Source organism: Dermacentor albipictus, chromosome 5 (genome assembly GCF_038994185.2).
Source record: "Dermacentor albipictus isolate Rhodes 1998 colony chromosome 5, USDA_Dalb.pri_finalv2, whole genome shotgun sequence".
NCBI classification, from domain to species: Eukaryota; Metazoa; Arthropoda; class Arachnida; order Ixodida; family Ixodidae; genus Dermacentor; species Dermacentor albipictus.
In genome coordinates, this window is record NC_091825.1 from 146,171,252 (window position 1) to 146,191,936 (window position 20,685).

Consider the following 20,685-nt stretch of genomic DNA (forward strand, 5'->3'; position numbering starts at 1 on the left):
TCACGCTGTTGTCTTTTCTGCCCCCTTCACACAACTTGGTCTGGGCCATTGAGCAGACGAACTGTACTAGAAGCTCTGCTGTGTTACAGGAATCATGTGGAAGTCACCAACTAGCTCACCACTGTGCATTATTGTGTAGGAATCTAATTGGTGAAACCCATTGCATGTTGGCAGTATCATTAGTTCGAACACATTATTTTGGTGCAATCCTAGAAGCTTGTGCTTCATGCCTTAAGGTGGACACCCATTCTTTGTGTGCCCTCACCAACTCTTATGTGCCAGCAACCTTTTTCCTTGCCATATATGCTCAGAAGACATGCATACACAAAGCATATTAAGGTGTAGTAATTGGCACCTAGGCACCTAAAGTTCGGTGTGTCTGTTCTGTCATGCCAGTTTTAATGTAGCTTCCATGGCATAAGGCTGCGCTAGTGGCCTTGTGCTACACTCAAACCCCCCCTTATAACCGTACGAAGTGCCAAGAAAATCTCATTGTTATAACCGAGTTGCACGAAGAAAGCAGGAGGGACAAACATTTTAATCAGACAGAAAGTACAGCTAAAACTCGATATAACAAAGTCTGTAAAATCTGCCTTTTGACCTTTTATGCAAGTACAGTCGGTGACGGATTTTTCTTACAGGGAAGGGGCCAGAAATTCGTTATCGGGCAGTTGGAAAAAGCAAACTTGATTGAGAAAAGAATCATTTTGTTGAATATCAGTCGGCGACGAAACATAACTGTTTCATGCCATGTCGATGGTATCTTCACAACGGCGGTGAGAAGCGAAGACGGCCGCACTTGCACTTTACCTCGCCCCTGTGGCTGATAATGTTGCCTGCAGTGGGGCGGCACTATCATGAAAAGCACCGGCAGCAGGGAGCAAATCTTCAATGCCTCTCCGCAACTCGATATCACGCAACCTCCATTACTAAACCACACCATCTCAGCATGCCAACTCTGCACACGTGGCAGATTAGCTTTGAAACAGGGTGCGTGAGCTGCGTATGCGTGCAGCCACACTGACAGCCATGCACTGCCGCTGTCACGCTAGAAAAGGAGGCGCCCACCAACCTGCTCCACTCCCGCTCCCCTTACTTCCCCTTTCCCACGCAGTAAAATGGTGCTTATCAAGACATAATCCTCCTCGGCTCACCCTCGCACCTAAAGCATAAAAAGCTTGGGGCGCTATAGGATCTCTTCACACTTATATACATAACTTGACGCGCTCTGTTTCAGTGGTCGCCCTTGGGGGCGCACAACTTGTGCATTGGCAAGCAGCTGCTTGTAATTCAACCATCTGCAGAAGCAGATTTATTAAGGCAAAAGCCTTAGATGGCTCCTAAGTAGAAAATTTGACCGTCCTGCATTATGGCACCAAAATTGGGAGTCGAATCCTCAACCTTTCATGGGAGGCGAACCCGTGACCTTAGTTGTTAATTAAGGCACAGTTAAGATAGTTCATTAGGGCACTCAAACCCACAACCTTTTGTGGGAGTCGTATCCACATAATAGGAAGTAACAACACACATTCGAAATAGAATGTCAATTAATTTAATGAATGTCTCGTGAGAGTGCAGGTTTTTGCATTCATCCTCTTTAGCATAAGCTAAAGTGACTGTCAATTTTTTGTATCGGTATTCATTCTTGATGGCAGTGAAATTTGGTTCATATATTGAAATTGTTGTATGGACAAGAAGTTATGAAGTTATACTTCATTATATCGACAATTTCGTTATATTGAGGTTTGACTGTGCAATCAAACCCACTTATGGCATTGCTAGTTATAACAGTATGTATACTCGAATGTAACAATGAGCAGCTGCTGCGCTGTGAACTTCTGTGTGTGTTCTATGGTAAAATAAGCTGCTTACTACAATAGCATTGGAGTAAGTGCCGTGTTATTGGCTATAACAAATCTCGCTACTGGTTTTCTTGCGTCTATCAAAGAAGAAAAAAAAGCGAAATTCCGCAAAATAAAAAAATTGCAAGCCACTTCACCACACTCGCCCTTGTGCGGCGCACCCCACTTTCATTGAGTCTCTCTTCACACCTCCACTTCCTTCAGTGAAAAGGTGAAAGGAAGGGATTTTTTTTTTTCCCCTTCCTGAATATTTTGCCCATTGTACCCTTTGGACACACCTTTAGCCACGTTTGTTATAACCGATGGCATGAAAGCATTGGCTTCTCATTGTTATATTCAATATATTTAAACTGGTATTGTGACAAGTGGGTTGAAATAAATTTGCAGCCTGCGTGTCTTCATTGTATGTCAAGAAATTCACAAAGAAGTTTAGAAATATTAGATTTATTATATCTTTCAACTATTCAACATGGCGCACTTTCATACCACGTTTCCTTTTGTACGAAGGAACTGAAGGGCTATAAGTGTTCTTAGGGCTGCTTCTTGAGTTTAGCAAGTTCGGCAAGCTTTGTGTCTCTCCACTGCCGCCTCTTATCGAGGTCCTTGAGGGGCACTTTCTCCAGTAGCTCCGCATTGACTTTGGCGAGGGTTGGGCCATCATAGGTAGGCAGTGGGCCAAAGGTCTTGGACACTTTCACGATGCCCTTTGCATACTTCTCAGCATACTCCAGCATCCCTAGAATCAAGATATGTCAGAAGTTAACCCTCTGTAAAGAGGACAAGTATGATTGCCAGAGCATTTCTTCTGCTTGGTAATACGAAATGCTATAAAAGCGCACTTGTGTTTGGTGCTGTTTGGCACATGTTGACGCTGTGTCACTAAACCCCAACTTCTGTAATAGACACACTAAGTAGAGAGATGATGTAAGTATGTAAGTGATGCAGAATCTTGTTGATAAAAAAGTTGCATAGTGCAGTAAGAACAGGCGCACTGAATCCAGTTTTCTAGCCAGCACCGATTGCCATCAGCAAGAAACCTATTCAACACTTGATCCTAGTGCTAATGATAACTTTCGACAGAACTTGCAAATGTAATTCACTGTAAATGGGACTAATTGCACCAGTCAAGCAAACTGGATTGAAGCCTTTCAAGGCTACACTGATAATAGCATCTTCATGATCTCGTTTAAAGCTTGTCTATTATTCGCGCCATGCATTTCATCCCATTTCTGCAAGCAATTAAAATACCATGCAAGTTGAAAATAAAACTCGCTTTGGCAAGAAAGTCCAGCCAACATCTTACTAATCACAAATTGCTTTTCTAATGAACAGCTCTTAGGCAGTAGACAGATTTCACTTGCAGGAAAGGGTGCTGTGAGTAGTATAGTCATTATTGGACTGAAGGACAAATATGGTTAGCAGCACATAACTTCATCTACCAACTCTCTCTTCCTTTAACCGCGACTATTTGGCTCAACCCTTTCGATGAAGCAGGAAAGCGAGGGTAAAAAGATTGTACTATAAGAATAGGGCTGTGGTAGGGTAAGTCCCCCACGCTCTATGTTACTGGTAAAACCCACAACATAGCTACTCTAGGCATTCCCCTCAACTCTGCCTCAAAGAGATGGAAGTACAACAAAAATGCCTTGAGGACTACTGGCATCATCAGGGCAGATGCACATGTGGTCTCAGCATGACATTTGTTTATTATTCTGCAAGAAGGAATCGTAACTGTTGGCTGCCAGAACAAGTGTGTTACGCATTCAAGATGCCGAACAAATTGTCCATCTAAAACAATACTTTGTTCATTGTATCTGCATGCATGCCTGTCAACATAAATGCCAGATTTTGAGCGCTCATTTACAATTGTCATATTGACACAAATATGATTTTTCATTTACATATAGTTTTAGGGCAAAACCAATTTCAAAATAGGACATGTTGTTCATGAGTGGTTATATGTGGCCCAATTTTTTTGGACCGATTGATTATACCAACCTACCCGCGCAGCAACGACATCAACTGATAGAACCAATCTATAATGTAGCAACAGTCTGCAACAGCTATTGCATGAATATTTCAATAATGAACTTCATAAAAATTTCTGATTGCACACAGATTATTCTAGCTGCGACTATATAGAGCAGAGTGGCTGTTCACAGCATCCTTACAGAACGAAATTTGCAAACCATTAATTAACGGTCAAATAATAAAAGTCAGATAACTTTAGTGTTCTTTGCCAAATTGTTACATTTTTTTTACTTCCACTGTTGTGTTTTTCAAATTTTAATGTTGGCAGGTCTGCTATATGGCATATCAGAAACAGTTTTACGCCTTGGGATCGGCACAGACCACCCACCTGCAGCATTAAGGTGTGCAGTCTCCAGGGGTCCAAGGAATGCATAGCGCATGCCAAGTCCTTCTGACATCACGGTGTCCATATCAGCCGTGTCAACCACACCATCCTGCATTAGAACCAAGCACATTGGTGGAAAGGGTCTGCTTACTTGCACTAGGCACACCTGCGCCATATATTAGTGCAGAACAAAGGGGGAGGGGGGAATTTGCAACATCCAGCATGCTTCCATGCTACTTCAACGGATGTTGTAAATTGGTTTAATGCACTTGAACATTATGTACAAATAAATGCAAATGTGCCTGCCCGCAAGATTCTTTCATCATACCCAGTTGCTCATGGATACAAAAGTAGTACTGAGAAAAGAACCACAATGACTGCATGGCATAAGTGAATAGTATGAACTTTTGGGCATGCTCTAGGGTTAGTGAAGCATTTGCAACTTGTAAAACATACTGGACACAGCCATCACAGCTACACTGGACTGTAGTGCCCAGTTGTTGAGTACGTCTGATTTAACTAATTCTATATGCACAAAATGCTACGTTCTTGTAAAGACTTTTGGTTCTATACAAAGTAGAATGCCTGCCTTTTAGAAATCGACTTCGACATGCCTGGAACCAAATGCACACTCGAGTCAACTTGCACAGGTCTCGTAACCACCGAAAGGGGATGCGTCATTCTGGTATTGATCATGTGACACTGTGTAGATGTCTAGCAGCAATTCAGTGGCTGCACTGCGCCTCTGTGCTGGTGTTCCTTGAAAGCAACTGAACCACAACTTTTTGACATCTGCAGTCATGGATTGCAAAGCATAGAGATTTGCATGCTTCGAAAACTGCTGTGGCTGCATTATGTGACCATTGTATCTCATCACAGACTTGCAAATACTGTATTTCCAACATGGAATTGCATAACGCAGTGACAGCATTTCATTCTTGACTGCCTATATATGCATATGTTGATTTATCCACTTCTGCCGTTTGCACTGAGCACCTGATTGGCTCTGAACCCACCTCTGGAGCTTGTGAACAATTGTTTCTCTTATCTATTTTTGCTTTTCATCATTAGCTTGATTGCTGCTGCTATTTGCAGGAATGGCCACTTAGTGCATTAGGACTGTTGCATAATATGACACCTGAGATCATTGAAGCAGTGTTGTCAGAAAATGATATAAGGACATGGCTTGCCTGAATGAGTCTCCAGCATTCATTTAGAATGGCATATTGAATGCGGTTGAGCACGAAGCCTTCCACTTCTTTCTTCAGTAGCACTGGCTTCTGGCCAATCTCCTTCATCAGGGCACGAGTCCTTATGGCAACGTCGGGGCTGGTCCAGGGAGCCGGCACTATTTCCACCAGTGGGACATAGTAAGGCGGATTCACCTGAAATGGCACAGGATTTCCACAGAAGCTAACACTATTCAAGGAAGCCTTACATTCCAAGTCAATTTGTCATATTCATGTTCGGAGAGCAGTAATTAGTGGTGCTACCTTGGCAGAGCATAGCCATACTAAACAGTAAGGAAAACGGGGTCATGAGGAAGGAAACAAATGATGAGCACATTTATTTATCCCTGTCATGTAAGTGCCTTGTTTCCACCAATGCACCCATTTACTGTTATCACATACAAGAATGGCATGCCCATTCTAATTTGAAGAAGTTGCAGTGGTTAAGCTTCAACATTGACATCCCCACCTAACCTGTCTCATCTGTAAACTAAGTGGCTAAACACAGCACTCATCGGTGAACTTGTACTGCCAAAGTGAAGATTTACGTATAAGTCGAGAGACTATAATACATTTTTATTTACATGTTTTTCAATAATGGTACAGGACAGATAAAATCAGATAATGCTAGGCATACCGGATGGCCAACAATGGCCTGGCTCCTGTGCTTCATCTCTTTGGTGAATGCTGATGGAGGAAAGCAACTCGTTGAGCTGCAAAGTACCGTGTGGTCGTTCACTAGCTTGTCCATTTCCAGAAAAACCTTTTGTTTGAGTTCTACATTTTCGAAGACACATTCCTGTAATGAGAAAACGAGTTTTTGATATTCTTTAGTAACGGAAGTTGCGTGTGTGTGTGAATTCTTTGCATTGACAGCTTTAAGTTAGGCAGAGTGGTATAGGTGCTTAAGAACACCTGTGCCACAGTGCACTTGACTGCAGTGCAGGTGTTTCAAAAATGTGAAACTGCAACTCGAACTGCAGATTGCGTGCATTGTTAAGTTGTCAGGAATACATCCCTGTAAAAAGTATTGCCGGCACATGCATGACTGTCATTAATGCACCTTAGGCTTGTGTAGTGTTCATCACAGTGACCATTGTGCAGCTATTGACCCTTTTTGTGGAGCACTTCTAGAGAAACAAGATGGTGCTTTCGGCGGCACACCGCATGTGGGCTCGGCAACTGCACACAAATACAAGACTATTACTGCTTCCACGTTGCTTCTGTGCTACCAGCTGTCGGAAATTCAACTGAGTTTTCGCTAACGCACTGTGCTGCAATCATTCCAGATTGAATCGTGGATTTAAGACGTGCAGTAGTTGGCTGCAAAAATAGTGACTGGAATATTAAGGAACAGAATTAATCTGTCCAACCAAGTTCGCGGACCGTTGCTGCAACTGTCCATACATGTTACTGGCACTTCGAGATGTGCAGTTTCCTTCGAGGATACAGAAATTCGCTCATCTGCCAGTGTTGTATCGCTAACCTGCAAAGAAAGTGCTTCAGCCCCGGAACGTCGGCAAGAGTGAGTACCGCATCTTTAAACAATGACAAAGGGAGTAGTGCCGCTTTCTGTCATAGTACATTTCGCGTACAGTATCTACACACATCTACCCCAACTGGCATGGAATCTTATGCCCACTCTATCGCCAATGTGTCAATAAGTGAATGGGTGCACACTTGAATTTATGCGCACTACATATGCATAACAAATGACAGACTACAACAATAGCGCAGCAATAGTCGAAGCTGAATGTTTCGTGACAGTCCACAAGGGTAAGCGAGTTACTAGCGATAATACATCTTTGCTAAAAGGTATTACAATGCACAAAATGGCTATGTTTCAAGCCTTGCACGTAGCAAGAATAAATCTATCGGAACTGAGCACACACACACAAGCAATAGGCAGTAACTGCGACAAGGAAATTTACTGAGTCAGAAGTGCGACAGGCCGCTGCTTCAAAATATTTGCCAAATAAAGAACAAAGAGCAAAACAGACTAATTCTGATTCAATTCATGAGTGGAAAGTTTATGGAATACATAATTAGCCTCGCTTTTAAAACAAGCACCATATACACTGCTCACACCATTTGGGCGTGGCTTAAACAGCTTCCAAAGCGCTTTTGCATGTTCTCTGAAGCTGTGGCCAAAGCTTCGTGTCATCCACCCAGTTACCTTCTACGACACCTCCCGAAACAGAAGTGTGCCAAGCCGCACCCCTATCATACACACCCGTCGTAAACGCAAGGTCTATTCGACTCAGCTAAGTTTCTCTGCACCTTCTGCACCTATACACTGCGCGCTGCACCTAGGCCTTCGATTCCCCGAGGTGCAGGGGAATCGAAGGCCCTGCACCCCCATGCACGATTGAAATGGGTGCAGGGCAAGGTGCCGCCTCGGTGCAGTGCACCCTTGAACCTTGCAGAGAGTGGGTACAGCCCGGCACACCATAACTGGCACCCCTTGCACCTTTTCGTTTGTGGTGCCTTGCACCTTTTTCTGAATCGAACAAACCTGCTGAGGCAAAGGAGGCGGTTGAGGCAAGCAATGGACGCATCACCACATGACCAAACATGGCAGCGCCCACGGGATCGCGACGAAAAGGGTCAATAGAGGCACTATCATCTAAAATAGTCATATGGAACTTCTGACAAAGTCACTATACGCTACAGGTCACTGTGAATTTCTTGCATAAGAGCGTATTGATCTGAATGCAAGGCTAAGCTTTAAGTCCTCTGCCGAGGCTTCATGGTATCATCATCATCGCGCTACCCTTTCCACTTACTTTGCCCCTCTCACCGCTGAAATTCTCCTGCATAACAAACCCGAGCACCATGTCATGCTGTGGCATGGCACACGGAAAGTTGCTATTCCACGCGGCTAAATGCATGCAGCTAAGGAGCGCAACACACATAAGCTTGCCTGAACATGAATGGCGCCTTTGACGCACTCGCCCAGGGTAGAGCACTTCCTGATTAGCTGGTGCTGCTGCTTCGAGGTAAGGGTTCCGCGTAGCAGGTCCTTCTTTTCGAGGTTAAGTAGCTGTGCCTCGATGTCGCAAAGTGCCTCGTCCACTTTCTTCTCGTCTACATCGAAGAGGTCCACGGTGTAACCAGCACCGGCGAATAGCATTGCCCAGCTTCGGCCGATTAGGCCGCTGTAAACAACAGGTAACTTTAGTTTCACTATTAGGCAACGCGGGATGTAGGCGGCTTGTTCTTTTTCTCTTTGGGAGCCACATATACGGACACATAAATACACACACATATAGAAGTATGGTATCTAGCCTCTCGCATACACGCGCCGTTAGCAGCTCGATTACTGTGCTAATCTCGGTCGTGCGACAGTTGGTAGTTGATGTTCTGTTGCTAAACTATTTTTATCGCCGTTTTAAGTACGATTCGCATCTGTTGTGCTGCCATTAGGTCAGCCTCAGTGAAATAATGAAGTTTTGAATCGGGGCTATCGTTCAGGACGATAGCATTGCCATTTACAGCAAGCAACAGTTCTTGGAGCGGCAGTGATGTGTTCGATGCTCGTAGCAACACGCGCGACGTGCACGTCGGATGGCCTGACGAAGCCGCCCCGCGCGCGAGCGTTCTGGGACCGAAACTTGCCTGCCGATAATGCCGACTTTGCCCTTGTTCATTTCCTGGCCGCCGAAGCGTGTCTTGTGCGAAACTGCAGCACCGTGCCGCCTACGTTCTTCGAAGTGATCTGTCGGAGAGTACTCGCTAGACGTTGATGACCGCTTGGCAAACAGTCAAATGCGGGAACACTTTCCTGGCAAGTGCCTCTCCTCCAGACGGCGGCTTGTTTACCCCCCTCGAGGTACGATAAGGGATGACGATCGGTAAAAGAGAGGAGGCCGCGTCGCCCTTGGCAAATTTTTTTTGCGGTGTGTTTTAAGCTCGGTATGGGCGTACGCCTGCCGGTGCCTTTTATTTGTTCGGTTGCCCGCGCGCAGCTGCGCCAAGTTGGCCAAGTGAATCCGGCACGTGGCCCATCGGAGCTGCTGCGTTCGTACCCTCCGCATGGCTGGGCGGTCTAGGCGTGTCGGAGTACGCTTTGACATGCTTCGACCCATTTGGAACGGTTGGAAGTTTTGAGGGGAGGGGTGTATGAAACTGCCCATGGCATAGGCAAACGCATATGGCATAGGTAAAATTAAAAGACATTCTTCTTGTGTCCCTCCCGTACCTCCACTAAGTGTTGTTTTGCTGTTTCTTTTAAAGTCGAGCTCTACGTGTATCAAGCAGCCGAAATTAGCGATCAACTACCCTGCAGAAGCCGTGTCTAATGCTAACAGTAACACCAAGGACGTCGTCGCAGAAAAGTGAAATAGTATCAAGCTGGCATTGTGAAGGCCGTTTATTCCCTTCGCCCACCCCCACCCCCCTGCGTGTTGCCGTACCTGTACAAAGTGCAGTAGTTCAGACTAGCAGTGATGTGACAAAGCTTAGCCAGGGGCAGGCTCGGAAACGTATTGCAATCAATAAGACAGTCTGCTATGCTTGCAATGTTGGTAAAGATAGCTCACAACCAGTCATTGTTTCCATACTCACTTACCCCAAAAGACATTGGTTCTGGGAAGCTTTGGTAACACATCTACTCCTTGCGTTGTGTTGATCCATTTTCCTTGTTTGTTTCTTTGGTTGCTGCAATATTTGAGACTCCTAGAAAGCCATTCATTTCAAAAACTGAATTCTGAAGTCGTGTGGCTATCTTATATTCTAAAATAAAAAAAAAAATAAAAGGACGCTGAAGAGCTATGTTGAAGTTTAGGCTGGTAAAGTATACTTCTACAAGATTGTTAGCTAGTAAAGACATTTATTGAATTTCAGGCTGTCAGTGTGATGTGATAAATTTAAGGTTTTTCTCACATTTGGGTTGTTTTGGTACAACAAAGGTTCTTGAAACTCGATCGGTTGTCTCTTTCTTGAAAATGCAGTGTTTACTGCTATACTCGTAGGTCTGCATAGACAGAAGCCCATGATGTAAATAAAGACAATCTGTTGCAGGAGCTTCATGGTGGCATAACCATTGTATTTCATTTTTCCATTCTTTTCTGGCTTACCATGCCTCCTGTCATGGTAACAGTGGCTGTTTTGCTATTCCGGAAGTGTAACTAATATAGCTTAATGATTCTCTTTGTGGATAAGGCAGTTATATAGGGGATGCTTTCCATCAGCTCACAATTGTACACCACAATATAGACATGATACTGAATAGAACACAAAGTATCAAATTAAATGCTGCATAACCAAAAACAAGTTAGACAGCTCTATCATACTTGTTAGGCTGGCTTTTGCCATTATCTTCAAGGTTCCTTTTTTTCCCCATGTAACGGTTTTTTTCATTTCAAAAATAAGATCAGTTGTTGGTTAACACTACGAGCTCATCTTTTCCATCTCGATTCTCTGCTGTTGCAGATGCATGGCCAACTAGTCCGGATCTTTGCTAATTGACGAGCGTGGTTTGTTTGTGGCAATGCGTGCAGTTTGTAAGCAAGACTAAGAAGCTGCAATATGAAAAAATATAGGACTCGCACATACAAATATTGTTATACAGAAACTTCAAACATTCTTTATTCAACATGCTTATAAAAACAACCATAAAACAGGCAAATGTGCAAAATTAATACAACAGTAGAAAATTTTCATTATTACATAATTATTTGCACATTTGTGTGTACATATGTATATATACATGCTGTCTAAAGCTTCTCACCCTGCTTGGAGCAGATGCACATGTAAAAGCAAGGTGAGGTAAACCAACCATGTGCTTAATAAATATGTGCTCAATAACCGAGCATAATATATACACAACGATAACGGAGGCAGCCATGCTATCCCTAGCGGTTAGGAAGACTGCAAGGTGTGCGTTACGAAGACAATGCTCGTGGGGAGCAGCTGCCAGGCGATGCAGAGCCATAACGTGATCTTCGCCTCAACAGACGTTTCGCTGCAACGAGAAAGAATGCAACCCTTTCAACACAAATTGAGATCGCCGATTACATGAACGAGCAACTATTTCATCCAATACTTTTGGTGAAGAAGACATGCACACACACCACAAACTAGCACAAAGCACCTCCTAAAGATTACAATACTCTTGAGACCATACTCATGATTACTTGGAATATATGTGTAATTTACGACAATTAGACTAGTGTAACCTTTCTTGAAAAGTTTATGCAAACAAGTATTATACAGGAATGTTGCACAGTGAAACCATGGACATTTAACATTTTCACTTCTGCATAAGAACACCACATGTACATTAATCTATTGATGTCACATCTCTACTGCCCATTTTTTTTCGAATCACTACTACTCAGTGTAATGCTAATTAGGATAATATCCACACAGAAGTTCTTGTCACATGTGCTTCTGCTTGTTTAGCAAATTAGCAAAAAAATAGTGACAAAGATTCACTGGCATATCCAGAGAGGGGACCCTCAGGGGCTGAAGGAGGGGGGAAAGGAGACCCCGCCCCCTGAAAATGCTGGCACTTTAGCACTAACAGTACTAAGCATGCAGCAAGCCCCCTCACTCTCCCTCTTTTTTCAGTATATATTTATGAGGGCCCCCCAGTGGAACCGCCCTGGATCTGCCTGGGTTTATTTTCTCCCTGTATTGCACACAGTGGAAGCACCACTGAATGCCTCAGTGGCACATACAATTTTACACACTTTGAATAGAGTGCCCTTAAGATGGTCTGCCCATGCTGTTACTATCACTGACCTTCTTATATTGGCAGTTCCAGTAATATTCTTCAGCACAGTTCCAAAGAACTTGCAAAAATAATTTGGACTGTTGCTTTTCAACAACAAATATTGTCATCACTATGACATACTTCTTGTCCCCTAATTACAATTACGCAAGTATGATCAGAGAACGATATGCTACAACTACAAAACTACCATAAAAAAAAGAGCTGCACCAGGAATTGTAGCACAGGAAATCAAAGCTGAACTACCATAGTGCAGAAGTTAAAACATCTGGATTGCAACCAATGCTCAAGCCATATTGTACACCTTTTCTTTCTTTCTTTTTTAATGAATTACTATGTATTATGGAAGTGCTCCGTAGACATGCTCCATTCACATCAGACAGCTGCCAAGCTGTGTTGGAAAGCTTTTATTCCAGCAGTTTCTACAGGCACAGTATCGAAAAGAATTACTGCAGTACTGCTCTCTCCAAATCATCACCTTGCACATTGCACGTTCCTAACGTATGACACATGTGTCAAACCGAATGTGCAATTTGATTCAGAAGGAATATATAATGAGAAAATAGCGACCCAATCACAAAAACCACAGCTCTTACATTTTCAGTGCAGTGCAAGCTGCAAAAAGGCCAGTCATCATGTGCTGACAAATGTTCTGGCACAGAAAACAAAATTTTGTTCACAAGAGAAACAGGTGCATTCGTTTCGCATTTAAACAAAAGTAAGCAGTGAACACTAGCCATGCTGAAAGAATATGGTGCAGCAGCGAAGCAACATTCTGCAAGTGTTTAGCAGCAAAACATGCACAGACGATACAGCAAATTCATTGAAATGGACAATAAGAGTGACTAACGTTGGACTAGTTCGGTGTTCAGCGGAGTGATGATGGTGGCAGCTCCACCATAAAAGAGGGTCACAAGAAGCGCCACGACTCCGGCCACAACAAACGCTGGTGTGTTCTGGTAGTGGTGCACTGAGCAGAGGTGGGAGCTCCACAGGAACCGAGTTGCATTCATCTGCAAAGTGCAATACTTTGCTTGCTTTCTTCTGAGGTGAACAAAATACACTTCTGCACATTTGCAGTCTTCTGCACATTTGTTCTGATAAAGATGTGTTTCCAGTGAAAACAAACAAAGGAAATACTGTAAGACATTGCATTATAAAATGCCCCAGAGAACTGAACAGTCCATCAGTGGTTTGGTGCAAACAGGAAGGCGTATAATCATGGCATCAAGTAAAAACAGATTTCACAATAGGTGTTGCTGAATAAATGGAAAACCAGACATCCACCCGTTCGTAGCAATTGCTACAAAGGAAACCCATACCGGTTCCTCGAAAGAAAAGTGTGTAAGTGAAGTGTAAATGAAGTGCAATACATTAAGGGTGCATTAACACCAGTGATTGACAGAGGTCACACAACTGACAGCGGCTCGTGACTAAGGAGCGACTCGCAGCCATCGATCTTCATATCGGCAAGCAGAACCTGCATGTCAGCACATCAAAATGCCTTGCAATAGGTGCCATACATGTTTGCCCGCACCACCATCACCACTTAACATATGCGTCAGCATGTACAGATGTCCTGCTCTTGTGCCGCTGATACAACTGAGGTTGAATGTCTGCAACTAAAAAATCGAGCAGCAAGCGATTGACCTAAAACAGTCATTTCTTGATCAAAGTGACCATTTGTGACCGTTCGCGTGACCCCTGCGAGTTGCCGGTTTGAATGGGCCCTAAAGCTTAAAAGGAAACATTAAATCAATTGACAAAGATGAACTATTATTCCGAAACTATATTCTTGTTATCTTTGCAACAAGTGATCAATTCCTGAAAAGAAAATGCTGGCTAAACTTCAACTTTGCCAAATTTTGTGTCCGAAGCCAAGTGCCAGTATGTCTATGCCGCGTAACATATCTCAAACTATTTTTTCGTGCATGGGCTGTTGTAGCTCAGTAAAAGTCCCTGAAACTTGCCAAGTGCAGTTTTTGGCTCTTTTTAAATACAATGTAGCTCACTTTTACTGATATCGCATAAACTACGTCTCAGCAGATGCTCTCAAAATCCATGACATAATAGCAAGCTGATGTGGCAACTTGATGACAGCATCGCCAGCAGTCTCGCGTTTTTTTCTCTTTATTTTCTTACCAAGCCTCTTCTTACTTTGAGAGCAGAAGCTTTGGTATTGTAGTCGGGTTAATTTACTAAGACAATGCAAATAATTTCTTCGCTTTAGTGTCCCTTTAGAATGCTCTCAAAGTAAGAACACACTCCAACCAGTTTAAAAAACTTGACTGCACATGTAATCACTCAAGGGCTTTCAAGTTGTATTCTTAGTAGAACCTTTACCAGGAACGTTCCGGAACTGAGCTTGTAAAAATAATTCAACTAGCAAGCCAATAACTTTAGATTTTGTCAAAGTAGTTCCCTTGGCTACCTGTGCACAGATGCTACTGTTTCTGGAGGTTATAGAAGCAGAGGTAGCTCCATCCGGGGGGATGCTCTTCGGCACATTCGTCACATGAGCTTAGACTGCTGCTATATCGTCATAACGTTTTTACTTCGGTAGCGATTTCACATGGGGAAACAATATAAGCAATTCTTGTGATGTGTAAATACGAGAGCATTACTTGTTGCTGAGTTATGTCACTGAGTTTAGTGTTGCCTTACTGCAGCTCGCCATGTTTGCTCTGCCTTTTGAGTCGTCGGGGACTTTGGGGGTGCACGTTGCCTCACTGCAGCCACTACAGCTCACTGTGCTCACACTTGAGAAAACTGCGCTGAAAACTGTGCTTGCTCTGCCTTCCACATTGTCGGAGACTTGGGTGGTGAATATTGTTTCACTGCAGCAGCTCGCTTGACATGTTTCGCTGCATTGCGATGGTCACATACTTTGCCGGCAGTGAACTGGCACCTCCGGCCATGCTTTGCTGTCTCACCTTATGATGCAACGCAAGTGATTCAACTTTGGAAGATGAAGGCTCTATAGTGCCGACAGTGGCGCCATTCCTATCATGCACCATCTAGTGAATCACCTGCCAGGCAGAGACCAACCACATGCACAGCTTCAAAGATGTGCATCACTGTCACCTGTTGCAACGGTGGGGCAATGCAACAGTAGTGCAATGCAACAGTCATGCATGCTCGGCTACAGAGCGGTTGCAGTGGCAGTGGGGCAGAGGATCGAATCGTCACCATGGCCACTTTTTTAGTTAGATGAGTATGATGTAATTTGTGTGTCGTTTTTCTGCCACGGCTTTCTGATGATGGCAGTGTCATACAATGAGCCAAGTAATGCTCTCACATTTTAAAAAGTCACACGGTGAGTATAGGGGACGTGGTAGAACAGGAACATGGTGTTTGGCCAGATATTCCTCTGCTAATACAGCAGTGTGGGGCCTGGTGGTGTTGTGTGACAAGAACCGCTGTACAGATGACAACAAATTGGGACACCACCGCTGAATTGTGTCGCGTGAAACCTTTAACAGCTCAGTTAAGAAGTGTTGGTTCATTGTTTGTCCTTCCGGCAGATATCCATGGTGCACCAAGCCTCCAGCATCAAAAAATGCAATAAACAGTGTCTGATTTCAATGGTTGTCACTTCACTTTTTTAGAGAGAAGTGAACTGTGACCTTGCCATTTAGTGTTTTGTTGCTTCGTTTTAGCGTCGTACGCATACTACCAACTTTCATCTACTAGAACGGTACTTAACATGCATGTGGGATCACTTCTGTTTTTTTTTATTTCAGCAGCAAAATTGTGTGCCTCGTTTATTTCTGATTGTCTGTCAGTGTGTGAGGGAAGATTTTTGCATTCAGTCTGTTTCCCTAAATAGCTGCATTATATCTGGTGACAGATATCTCTGTTCAATTTCAGATCTTGTGATGTTATGCGCACAGTAATTTGGCAATTTACATGCAGTAACAGTTGTACGCATCCAACATTTGCAGCATTATGTGATGTGCATTGGAGGCCGACTCTTTGATCATCTTGTACAAAATCTCTGCCCTCCCAAAAATTTTGGTGCCATTAATACTGGTGTCATTTGGCCACTTTCGATTGCAAACGAGCCTGATCTGGAATGAAATTCTTGACCGCGATTGGCTCCCTCCCGCAGCTTGTGCAAAGATGCCAATTGTGACAGGGAAATTCGATCCTGGTCGGGCTCTATCATGACCAAAAGTGTGCCATGCAACACCCGTTGAAAGACACAGCTTCTGCATAATGCTTCGTCACCATATACTTGCTGGATTGCGTTCCATGTCTCACTAGGGTTTTTCCTTAGCCTAACAAAGAACTTAATGTTGTTCTCTGCTTGAAATTTGTCTCCATCAGGTCACTCATGTAACGTACAACTAAATGTGCCAACAAGCCGTACAGTGGGTTGCTAAACACAGCTTTGCCATCCAGTGAACTTACACGGAAACCCTTCCAAAATTGTCTGCTCTGAGCACCTACAAAGTGACAACACACATTTCTTAAGTTTGAATATAAAAAAATAAAATAAAAAGCAATGCTGTAACTTTTCCGACAAAGGGTATATATTGTACGATCCAACAGAGGCTAATAAAGTGTAAAAATGTGACACTGGTGGTTATGTATGCTTTTCTTTACATTGTTAGTTTAGGCCTTGGGTGCACCTTTTACTTTACACTTTAAGTGCTGTCAGTGCTTATATTCTAAAAAGCATGAAATCTTCTGTCATGCTCTTTCATTCACCACATAGGAAGTTAGCTCTTTCCATGTCACATTACATTAACAACTTGCCCCTTACCATGTCACATCACTTTTCTTGAAGTTATAGTTGATGCTAGCTTATTCCATCAGCACCTGCTTACTCTCTTTCTCCTCACCACATCATTGAAGGTGGGGAAGATGAGCTAGGTGTACATAAATGTTGATAAAGAGAAACATTTGCTGCCTGGAGAAAGGCAAACAATATTCCTTGTTCGATCACTGTTAAAAATTTCATGCTTTAACCTTCCTGTGAACTTCTGTCTTGCCTGAATATATATTATGGCAGGAACAGTACTTTTTCAGATCTTATTTACATTTATTTGATGGAAACAGGTAGAATATTTGTATGCAGGAAAGATGAAGGCCAGGCATTAATTTTTGTTCTCAAATATAAATTGCAATTCTGATGACATCATAGATTTTAAGGCATTTCTACACAATTGGACTGTTCTCATGCAGGAAAAACTGTAGAAAGACGCCAAGTTGAGTTTGTGATTGCTTTTAACTCCAGCATAACCATATTTATTCACAGAAAATCAATTCTGTGGACGTAAAAATGGAACTTATCAGCATGCGAGCACAGCTCATGCAATTTAAATGCTACTCACAGCATCAACCATGTCAAAACAAATGTTGCCATCCTTGCTCTTTTGGACAAGACTGTTGTAAAAGCTGTTGAGATCCTTGTACGGTTGTTCACAGGTCACACATAAGTCTGTCGTGTTCTTGGATTGCTGCATGTTTTGCAAGAAAACAACGAAAAAAGTTTCAATGCCAACAGGTGAATATGGAACAGGTGCACCTACCGCTTCAGATTGGTTAATGCATTTCTTCATTGCAGCCAGTTTGTTGTTGAACATGAGCGTTTCATTGCGTATGGTATGGTTGCTCTGGCCTACCACAGGTTTCTGATAACAACCTGGTGACAACAGGCAAAAAGGTTATACACTTTTAACGTAGAAGTGCACATTAAAAATATATAGAGCAGTTGCCAACCTCACCATCACATGAGGCACTTTGCCAGAGGTCCTGTATGTGAGTAAAGGTTTTGTCAACAATGGACACTTTCGCGGACGAGAAAAACTGGTGCTGGCATAGCCGTGAATCCGGATCTGTAGTCTGAAAATAAGCGAATGCACACATTACTGTAGTTATGCACTTTAGCTTCCTTTCCTGCCACAGTATTGAAGCACTCTGTTGCAGATTGTTGTTAATGTATGGCAAAACAATAAAGAAATTACGTAGTTGAGATGTCGTATGCATGAAAAGCGCAAAGAGATAATTCCATTACTTTCAAGGCTTTGCTTACTTAACCTAAACAAGGTGCGGCTACGCTACGATCTGTGAGAGGTATTCGTTGGAAGTAGCAAATTCTTACGTTAGTGGTAAGCTGGTAGAAGATGCCAATAGCGTTCCCGTACAGCGAAGCACAGTTCATGCACATAGTGAATGGCTGAGCATTCATCAGAGCGCATAGCTCGAACAGCGATGTCACTTCGGCAATAGTTTCCAGTAGGTTCGTGCAGTTCTCCCATGGACGGTCATCGGGTACGTCGTCAATGCCCACGGGCGGCACAGACACGAGCTCTCTGAGCAGAGGCGTACGGAAGTGAGCTTCGGTCGCTACGGCGCCTTCGACACACAGAAAACTTGCAAGAAACGCTATGAAACACGTCCGCGATGAGCGTTCCATTGCGTCAGGCGAGAGCCTACCAATGCCTAGCTCGCACTGTTACCCCCCAGGTAAGCTCCACATTCATGCTACCACGATGACACGGATGAAATCCACGCGGTAAATAGCAACTACGCTCTGCTGCAGTCAACGCATGAGTCAACTCGGAAAACGCCTCCCAAAGGCCGCCATGTTGTAAAGCCAGTATCAGTTTCTCTAAGGATAAGTCAACGCAGGCCGTGGGTCGTAGCCATGTGCCCGCACAAAGATAAGAAAGAGTTCTCTTTCACTTTATTCTTTTCTTAACTTTTCATAATTACGCGCTCGCCACTGTTATGAGGACGACCACAATAAATTTAAAAAAAAATTGCTAGCCTGCCGCTTGGGAGGCTCAGCGGTCTCAGCTTGGCCTCAGCCACTTTCCGTACTGCAGCCGTCAACACTGGTGTAGTACCTGCTGTTTAATTGTCGTTTTAGCTTCTGCTACTCTGCATAGTTCTTGCATGCGTTGAAATTGTTTTGCATGCGTTTAATGAACAACTACTTGACTCACAGTGGACCCCTGTCCCGTGCAGGAACTTCAGCTTCAAGTGTTGGGTTACCCAATGTTCTCACTGATGACTTGGCCAAAAAAGAACGCCTCCAACAGAGGCATTACGCGCTTTTCAGTGAGCTCCAGCAAATGGCCAAAGATGTGCCCCTGTGAGTCCTCTATTGCGCGCCCGAAAACATTCATAGGTTCTCTTATTATATGATTTCATTTTGCGGAGAAACGAGGAGCAGTGTGATATGTACGCATCATAGGCTGCACATGTTATATAATAAACTATGCATGACGTATACCCAAGGTGTTGAGTTTAAACACACCGTGCCTTTTCATGATGAGTAGTATGTGCCATGACTTGAGTCAACGTACAGTGCTCGGTAATTGAAACGCAATACTCGGAGCGCGTAACTGCTTGGTACTTTTTACGCCACTTGTGGGCGCTAGGGCACCCAACTGAGGTATTTTTGTATCGCATGAAAGCGATCGAGTGTTTGTAAGGCGTTGCAAATTCGCCCCCCCCCCTCTCCTCCTCGCGATCATTCAGCGCGCACCGGCAACGCAAAACGCACCGGCTGCCATACAGTCCGACTATCGCGTTTCAATCGCTTAGAACTTTACCTCACTCACGCATGCTGACCGTCAGTAGTAGAGTGACTAATTTCCGCGTCTGTTGTAGTTTTCGTTACCACGCAAGAGCTTGCTCACTCTAAAGACTTGACCTGTTTATAATCAGTTATGTTTATAAACAAATTTAGCTTTAACCTTGCTGCTGTTAATTTTGGTCGTCTGTTCACATGAATTAACCACTTCTTGCTTGCCTCTGGCACCACTTTTTTGTTTACTGTATTCAGAAGCTGTCAGCAGCGGCTTCCTTATGAACTTCTGTCAAGCCTTGCCAACTCTCTGCTGGATGGCACTGTCATCGACATTGTACGTGGCCTTAAGGACATCCAAATGATGGAAGAGCAGAGCTTGATGGAGACGCGCAGGACTGTCCTGAAGTCACAAGCGGGTCAGTCCAAGATTCTCCACTGATTTAACGTTCATCCCTCGGTTGTGTGGACCATCACATGTTGACGTCTATGGCTTACCCCTTCTCCCTGTTAAACGGAGTTTAGCATCCAGCACAGTAAAATTCCAGGGTACTGCCATCTTTGTATGTCCTTCAAGGGAATACTGGTATCTTCAGCATGAAGCTACAATGTTGCTGGTTTCTTGCGAATGCCATCATTTCATTTCATGAACCTTGTGCCTCTTTGACAATGCAGGACGTATGTCTTCATGCATATATGTCCTGCATGTGGTGAAGTTGGGATGTAATGAAATGAAAAATGGTATGTCAACGTAAATATGTTCAGCAACTTTAGTTGCATTTTGGGTGTATAATGCTTAGAATTTTATCCGTAATCGGGGCTAAATGCGATTGTAGTGTCCCATTTGCAGACGTGGACATCATGGGTTTGATCGCCAGCTGTGATTGAACCCTCAACTTTGACAAATGCAGAATGCAAGAACGCCTTTCCAACATTAATCCAACAATTAAGGAACTCAA

The 20,685-nt window shown here is 43.6% G+C and overlaps 3 protein-coding genes across 6 annotated transcripts in view; 1 reads left to right on the top strand and 2 right to left on the bottom strand.

The window, feature by feature from the left end:
• Nucleotides 1-2,290: 2,290 nt before the first annotated feature.
• On the bottom strand, nucleotides 2,291-9,410 carry Had1 (beta Hydroxy acid dehydrogenase 1). 2 transcript variants are annotated; one of them, XM_065437563.2, is made up of 6 exons: nucleotides 9,066-9,410; nucleotides 8,371-8,605; nucleotides 6,085-6,246; nucleotides 5,409-5,603; nucleotides 4,222-4,327; nucleotides 2,291-2,598 (listed from the first exon to the last, which is right to left on the bottom strand). In XM_065437563.2, exons 1-6 carry the CDS (start codon nucleotides 9,095-9,097, stop codon nucleotides 2,393-2,395), a joined length of 936 nt encoding a protein of 311 aa, XP_065293635.1. In that variant the 5' UTR covers nucleotides 9,098-9,410; the 3' UTR covers nucleotides 2,291-2,392. The 2 variants fall into 2 exon arrangements, with proteins under 2 accessions (XP_065293635.1, XP_065293636.1); XM_065437564.1 differs by lacking the exon at nucleotides 9,066-9,410 and adding an exon at nucleotides 8,943-8,966.
• Nucleotides 9,411-11,008: 1,598 nt separating this feature from the next.
• Nucleotides 11,009-18,776, bottom strand: LOC135906259 (osteopetrosis-associated transmembrane protein 1). Its single transcript, XM_065437566.1, has 6 exons — nucleotides 18,293-18,776; nucleotides 17,916-18,033; nucleotides 17,721-17,833; nucleotides 17,523-17,648; nucleotides 13,034-13,196; nucleotides 11,009-11,412 (listed from the first exon to the last, which is right to left on the bottom strand). The coding sequence occupies exons 1-6, from the start codon at nucleotides 18,605-18,607 to the stop codon at nucleotides 11,333-11,335; spliced, it is 915 nt and encodes a 304-aa protein (XP_065293638.1). The 5' UTR covers nucleotides 18,608-18,776; the 3' UTR covers nucleotides 11,009-11,332.
• Nucleotides 18,777-18,873: 97 nt separating this feature from the next.
• The window catches only part of gdl (gonadal protein gdl), a 33,436-nt gene continuing 31,624 nt past the window's right edge, over nucleotides 18,874-20,685 (top strand). The window contains exons 1-3 of one of the 3 annotated variants that reach the window (XM_065437562.1): nucleotides 18,874-19,031; nucleotides 19,162-19,288; nucleotides 19,985-20,145. In XM_065437562.1, coding sequence (XP_065293634.1) covers nucleotides 19,269-19,288; nucleotides 19,985-20,145 — 181 coding nt within the window. In that variant the 5' untranslated portion in view covers nucleotides 18,874-19,031; nucleotides 19,162-19,268. The other 2 variants (XM_065437561.1, XM_065437560.1) reach the window with 2 other exon arrangements.